Here is a 7,243-nt window from a genome sequence, read left to right on the forward strand (position 1 = left end):
ATAGACTTATCCTCAAGGACTTAAGAGAACTTAAAAGAAAATATCCCTGCAGAAAGGGGGAATGCTTATATAGAAAGCTAGAGTGCTGTGAGATTAATAATAAAGATGGTGTTGGCAAGACTTCTATGACCCTGTAGGATATCCATATGAGACCAATACTTGACTGTAGCCTAGAGGGAAAGGTCAGATTTGGAAATAAAAGAAGGCACTATAATTGGATTAAGCATGGCAGGAACTAACACATCCAAAGAAAAGGCATAGGGCTGTTTGGGGGAATTCCAAGGGACCAAAGGAGAGCCTTGAAGGATCTGAAGAATAGCAGTTACAATACTCTTAAGTCAACGTGTATATAATACAGAAATGATGCTCAGAGCTTGCTGGAAGTTAAGTTGCAGAACCTATTTTCTGTGTTATTTCGAAGACCATAAGGTGTCAAGTAATGTGACGTTTAGATCTATGCTTCAAGTATCAAGCAGTTTTTTCCCTTACAGAAACAGCCTTCTCTGATGAATACTTGCTGGAAGAGGTCTCTCTACTATGCGAACTCAGGTAATCAGTTCCAATTCCAGTTCCTCTGGATATTCCAACCAGGTGAGAAATACAGTAGGCATACATTGTAAATCCTTCAAAACAATCCTGCTGTACAGGGTTACGTTTCTCTATGTAGTGCCAGAGTTCTTCAATTATGTTGACATAATTAGATTATCTAAAGAGTTTTTAAAAATAACAATTAAAATGGAATCTGCGATGCTGAGATAACTTCTTTTTTTAATTTTTGGTGGTTCTACTGAGAATTCAGGGTTGCTGAGCCTCCACCATAATAACCCTTGTCTCCCACTAGCATGCCTTTGAACCCTTTATAAGACACAACTTCAAGACAGTAAAACTTAACCATTCAACCTGTTATTTCCCTCTTGTTCTTTCCCCCAGTACAAAATGCACCTCCCCCTGCCCCCCCTGCCCCCCCACCAGGCCCCCATGGAGAGGATCTGCAAGGTAAACAGAAAGGATTCCACTAGAACTGACTCAGTTAACATGGAAACTTCCCAATCCCAGATCAAAAGGTACCACCAGACAAACTGCTAGGAGGTGTGAACAGGGGAAAAAAAGCAGGACTTCTGGGTTCCCTTCCTTTTTTCTTTTTTTAAATCTAGGAACCAATTAAAGAAGGCTCCTATGAATGAAGATGTGGCTCAAATGGTAGAGCATCAGCTGAGAGAAAGAAAAATAAAAGCCCATTTAGAGCACGAGGACCCGAGTTCAAGTCCCAGTGCTGGGGGTGGGGTGGGGAAGAATGCCAAGTAGGGGTAGACAATTTAGAGAAGAAAGCTTGAAATACTGAGGTGGTAAAGAGCTGCTCCCACCTCTTCCAGGAACCTCAGAGCACAGATCAAATGATGAATTTCCCTTGCAACCAGGGCTCCAGAGAGTAAAGAAGACTGGAGTGCTGTTTCTACCTGGAAGTTCATGGTACTGGTTTACTGAGTAGGGCCCTTGCCCCGAGGTGTTATGTGGGGCACACCTGGAAGTCAACTAGCTGGCTCCGCCTGTTTCTTGGTCTTGGGGGCTCCTGTGGCTAGGATGGCACAATGCGCAGCTGCTCCAAGTGTCTTTGGCTATAACCCGGGGGCTGTTCTGTGGGCGGTGATGCCCTGGCTCTTCCGCCCTTGATGGACAGCTCACCCCTCCCCTTCCTGCCGATCTTAGACCTGATTGGCTCCTGTGCCTTATATTAGTGGCACGTACTTCCCCAATAAAGGAGATCTTGCACTGACTTGACTCCCAGGCCATCTGATTGTCCTCCCGTGAGGGAGGGCTGGGTACGGGTGGTCTGCAGACCCTTCCCCTTTCTTGGCTCGTCCAGTTGGGGTGTGCCTTCCCTGTCTCTCCCACGGGTCGGGGGAGCGTGAGGGGCCAGAGACCCTGACAGTGTTGGACACAATAAGTTCAAGTAGACTACCGTGCTGGAAATCACCCAGGCATGTGTGTACTGTTGAAGGGACAGATGGACGGGTCCTCTTGTCAAAGGCTTATTTATTTATTTATTTTGCAAGGCTGAGTCCAAAGGGAACATGGCCAGAGAGAACATGCCTATGTCTCAAGGAGGTTCTCAGTGCCAGGAAACCAAGGTGGGATGCAATAGAAACATCAGCATTGTTGATCCAGAGTCAATAGATAAGGGATGTCGATTGCCATGAGTACTAAGTCTTAGGATGAAAGTTACCTATCTTGCATTTTTGGTTTAACTAGAAGGAAGAAGTATATAGCTAATAACAACCATGAAGTCACTAAATTATGTGTTGTATTAAGCCAAGGTCGAATACTATCTTAGAACTGTCCTTTAGTGGACATAACAAGGATTCATTGCATGTGTGAGATGGAATCATTGAGATGAAGTCCCTTCTAAATCATCACACTGAGTAATTTTCCAACGTGTGATTCTTCAAAGACTTATCTCCCCATTGTTTCAGAAAGCCAACCAGACCTGCTATATCCCAAAGACTGGGAACCAAGTCTCTAGCTGTGTCTTCCCACCTCCTATGAATCACTGGACCCATTCTTGGCTCTGGATGGTTCCAAGTGTGCCCAGGACTTTTCTCAATCTTCATTCTTCCTCAAGCATTTCATCCACCTCAACAACTTTCACAGTCCAATTCAAATAGGGAATCCCGGGGAGTCCTTCCTTGAATATGCTAGGCATGGTGACTTCCAGGTACAGTGAAGCTCACAACTTCCCATTTCCCTCCTAACATCTTTACACCCATCCTGGTAATCTTGTAAGACCTCCCCTCCAATACAACTCCTTGAGAACAACCCTATACTTATCACTGGATTTCTCAAAGCACCTAGAACCACTTCCCTCACACAAGTAGGGCATGACAAAAATACGATGCAGTGAATAAAGTATTTCACTGATGAAATTGTCTTGTTAATCCCTAAGGAGCTGTGCTCAGGTTCCAATGTGTTTAGTTCTTCCATTGAAACACTAGCTCTTCTTTGTGAAAATCAAAGAAAAGTGTAGCCCTCCCCCCCCAAGCTCCTAGAAACAATAGGGCTTATAAAATTTCACTGTCTTAGAGTTTACTCTTAGCTTCTATAACTCCATTTTGGTGACTCCGTGCCTCTAGTTTGACATTTAAAAATATGTCACCCTTGTTCCTCTCTGCATCTAGGTAGCAATTATAGTAATGAATTGTAAAAGTGATCATAGTAATAGATCATAGAAATAATCATAGTAGCAGTTGTAGAAATGCCATGGGGACTGTCAGGTTGGTTCACTTATGATTGACTACTAGATTGTTTTAGACCACTCATGCTTGCTTGGTTGACATTAGGGGAACATGGTAACAACTGTTAAGATAAAGTTGATATTAGGTCAGCCTGACTACAGAATTCTGCTTCTGTAAACGGCTTGCTTAACCGTTTGTGACTTGCTCTACCCCTGAATTAACCCCCTTCCTCAGTGCTACGTGACCATCTGCTGAAGAATGCATAGCTTCTACCTTTAAAACCCCTGCTCTGCGGAGGCTCATAGCTGTTCTTTACCATCCCAGTGGTGGAGAGCACTGTGTAAGCTAAATAAAGACTCCTAGCCTGACTGACTGAGTGCTGGTAACTTTCTTGTCGTGGGTGCAAGTCCTCGGAGGCCAGGATACTGCCTTCTTGCCTGGCTTTACTTCTGATAATGTTTTAGTTTGGAAACACAGAATTTCATCGTGGTGGCTGATCTAGAGTCAGGTTTTATGTAGAATTTACTGAAAAGGTGATGAAAAACAGTAACTGATTCAATGGATGCAGTCCCTTGATACAAAAAAGTATAACTTTTCTTGCAGTTAAATTCTACTAATATTTTAAGGAAAGAAAGGCATGGAGAAAAAGAACGAACACGTACTGGCCTCCTGAAAAAATGCCAGGACTTTACTCCCTCCAGTAGCCTGCAGTGCCTATTTTGGAGTGGGGAAAGGTAAATATGTTTTAGCCAAATTTCCTCTGCTAAGTACTTTTGTGATTACAAACTCCTGCTGTTTGTACTGCACTCCATTCTCTTAAACTTCTGTGCTCTTGCTTTCTGATATTTTCATGTGACTCAGTACCAATTCTTTCTTTGAATGTTACCAAGATTCACAGTGAACACCACTGTACATAAAAACTCAAGCAATATCCACTGCCCCTTTTTTTTTTCTTTTACAAATACTGGCTCACACACAGGTGCCCACATAGATACATATAAATACATAATTATAAAGTCCCACAAGCAAGTCTGCCTTTGAATCTTATGCCTCCACTCACTATGGTGACCTGGGGCAAGTTAATCTTATGCTGGTTTCATTTTCTCCACTAGTGAGGTGAAGTTAACAATACCCTCCTGCCAGGATTGTTGTAAAGATTAAATAAGTTACATCCTTTCTTCATTCAATAAATAGATATTGACAGCATATTTTGTACCTTTTGCTGAGAACTAGTGATACTGGTCAAAATAGTCCCTGACTTTAAAAAAGTTTACAGTGTTCGGTAATAAGTTCACACACACACACACACACACACACACACACTTTAAAAGAGAATAGCAGCAAGGCAATTTATATTGTGGAAGAGGCTCTCTGAGTATATTTTAGCTGAGAAAGAGGACAAATACAATCTAAGGAAAAAGGAAAAGAGGCTGGGTATGGAGGTGTACAAGCTGTAATCTTAGTTACTGGGGAGGCCATAACTAAAAGGATTATGGCCCAAGACTGCTCTGGGTAAAAAGGTTAGGCTCTGGAAATAACTAAAATAAAAATGGGGGACAGTCTGGTAGTTATTGCTCAAATGATAGAACACATGTCTAGCAAGCAGAAAGCCCCAAGTTCAAACCCCATACCACCAAAAAAGGAAGAAAGAAAAAGGAAAAACAACCAATGAGGGGGGTAAGGTGAAAAAGAGAAAGAAAGAAGGGAGGGTGAGAAGAGCAAGTTTATTTATAGGTGGAGGCAGTAGAAAGCAAGGGTTAATGAAGGGTGCTCCACTTGCATTATGAGACCCTGGCACATATCCCTGGAAGCAGACAAGTTAGGGATTTAAGGTGTGTGGCAAGCCACTGGAAGGAGTTTTGAGGGAGGAGGTTTAGAAATAAAAACCTCCCTGCTTGCTATAGATAGTCAAAAGCAACAAGAGTCCAAGGATTCATGATCATTGGGGACACAGTTAGCAGGGATGCCTGAATGTCTGGTGTCCTAGGTACATTTTATTGAAATGAAGATTAGAGGAGGAGAAGGGATCTTGCGGTGGATTCTAAAAATCAAATGTTTGATGAATGAGGCCTGAGATTCCCTAGAGGAACTTTCAAGCAGACAGTTGAACATGGAGCTAAAGGTTTTTTTTAAAAAGGGCTCTCCTGCACTTTTAAAGTTATAAAAGAGATTTTCCTTTGACATTTGATCAAACTAAAGCAACTTTCGCAGTCAGTGTCTTAGATGAAAATGCAGCAGTCTCTGTCACTTCACGTTACCCCAGCCTGAGAGGCCTGGTGTTTTTTTGGAATTTTATTTGTGTGGCTTCTGGTAATTCTGACTTCTGTTCACCAAAGATGCCAGGTCTGCTGGGTGGAGTGGGGTGTTTCCCGCTTCCTGTCATGGGGGCGCTACAGATGACAAACTAGATGATCAGGAAGCAAAGTACTTTCTTCCAAATCTTTCCAAGTAATAAAGTTAACAAGCACTTAAAATAGCTTGTCGCTACTTGTAAATTACTTAAATGTTGAACTAACTTCACTATTTTTTTTCAAGCATACTTGAACTTTCCTACGTAGGTCCACCTGGAAAATAACAACTTTCAGTAGAATATTTTCAGTACAATTCCACATCCCGGGAGGGGTGAGGATGGGGATAGCGGCGTGATGACCATGCTGGCCAACCTTTGAGTTGTGTGCTGGCCACATTGGGAGCTGAGAGTAATACCCGGGTTTCTCATAGAATGCACAGCATTTCACTCGGTCTGTGCAAACCTCCCTCCAAGGGAAGCCACGGGTGCGCTGGCTCTTCCTCTCATGAACTTATTTAACTTGGAGGGTTACCAGACAAGAAACTGACGTAGCTCAAACAGGGGAATTTAAAAAAGTCAAAGCAGGTGGCGTGCAAGAAGTGTTATCAACACAGTGTGCAGAGGGGCAGGGAGTAATCTGGATTTTTCTACACACGTGGCCCCCACATCTCGCCATGCGCCATCCCTGCCCGGTGCGCCACCGTGCTCTCCTCTGGGGTCCTAGCCCTGGGGTCCCCCCGGGGGCCTCCCTTGAGGAGTCGCGTGGCCGGCTGGCAGGCTCGCGCGTGGAGGCGGAGCGCGGACTCGGGCTCCCGCCCCGTCTCACCGCGGTGCGGGCGGGGTGGGGGGGGGGAGGGGGGGAGCGGCCGCGCCAGCCACGCGCCCCCAGCCTTCCCAGGATGGCAAAACCTTCGGGGCGCAGGGCGACCCCCGCAGACCAGGGACCGGCCCAGCCCAGCTAGCCACACGGGTCTGCCTCGCCCTCCCCCGCGCCCCGCAGGCCTCCCATCCCGGAGTCCGGGCAGGGGCAGGGGCCCTGCTCCGGCTCCGAGGCCCCGTCCCCACGCGCTGACCTGAGATCGGAACCTGGGGGTCCGGGCCCCGAGCCGTACCTGGGGGTCTGGGGCCGCCGCCCGTCACCTGCGCGCCGCCGCCGCCTCCGCCACGCCCGGGGACCGAAAGTGAAAGCGGAGCGGGAAGCGGCGGGCGGGCGGGCGGGCGTGGGGACGCGCCGGCCGGGGCCGGGCCGCGGGCGCTGGGAGCCCCGGGCCGCGGCGGGAGCTGGAGGGTAGGGACCCCGGGAGTGGCGTCTCTGGGGGAAGAAGGCACTGTCCCCAGGGCGGATCGTGGGTAGGTGCCATGCGCCCCTAGAACTTGTGAGTCTGCGCTGGGAGGGATACAGCGGGGAGGAAGAAGCTCTGCGGCCCGAGCCCTTCCTCTGCACGGGTCTTTTGAGGCCTCTCCGGTGGCCATGGCTGCCCTGGGCTCCTACCCAGTGCGGGAGGCCGGTATTCCAGAAAAGGACATTTCCAGGACGGCTCGCGGGTCCACCAGAGGGGCCTGCTGCCCATTCGAGCCAGCAAGTGTCCATCACGTCGCCCCTGCAAATGGGCTGAGAGCTCTTGGCCCGCCTCCGAGGGAAAACGAGAAGCCAGGAATGCGATTGGCTAGGGGGGATTAGCGGGAGGGGCCTTCGGAGAGGAAGAAGTACGGTTCCCACCAC

The 7,243-nt window shown here is 47.3% G+C and overlaps 1 protein-coding gene across 5 annotated transcripts in view; it reads right to left on the reverse strand.

The window, feature by feature from the left end:
- Erap1 (endoplasmic reticulum aminopeptidase 1) overlaps nucleotides 1-7,000 on the reverse strand; it is a 32,012-nt gene extending 25,012 nt beyond the window's left edge. The window contains exon 1 of one of the 5 annotated variants that reach the window (XM_048331474.1): nucleotides 6,633-7,000. In XM_048331474.1, the coding sequence (XP_048187431.1) occupies nucleotides 6,633-6,993 (361 nt within the window). In that variant the 5' untranslated portion in view covers nucleotides 6,994-7,000. Of the gene's footprint in view, nucleotides 1-5,488; nucleotides 5,519-6,606 lie in introns of those variants that run through there. The other 4 variants (XM_048331475.1, XM_048331476.1, XM_048331477.1 and 1 more) reach the window with 4 other exon arrangements.
- Nucleotides 7,001-7,243: the final 243 nt, after the last annotated feature.

Source organism: Perognathus longimembris, chromosome 22 (assembly GCF_023159225.1).
Source record: "Perognathus longimembris pacificus isolate PPM17 chromosome 22, ASM2315922v1, whole genome shotgun sequence".
Lineage (NCBI taxonomy): Eukaryota > Metazoa > Chordata > Mammalia > Rodentia > Heteromyidae > Perognathus > Perognathus longimembris.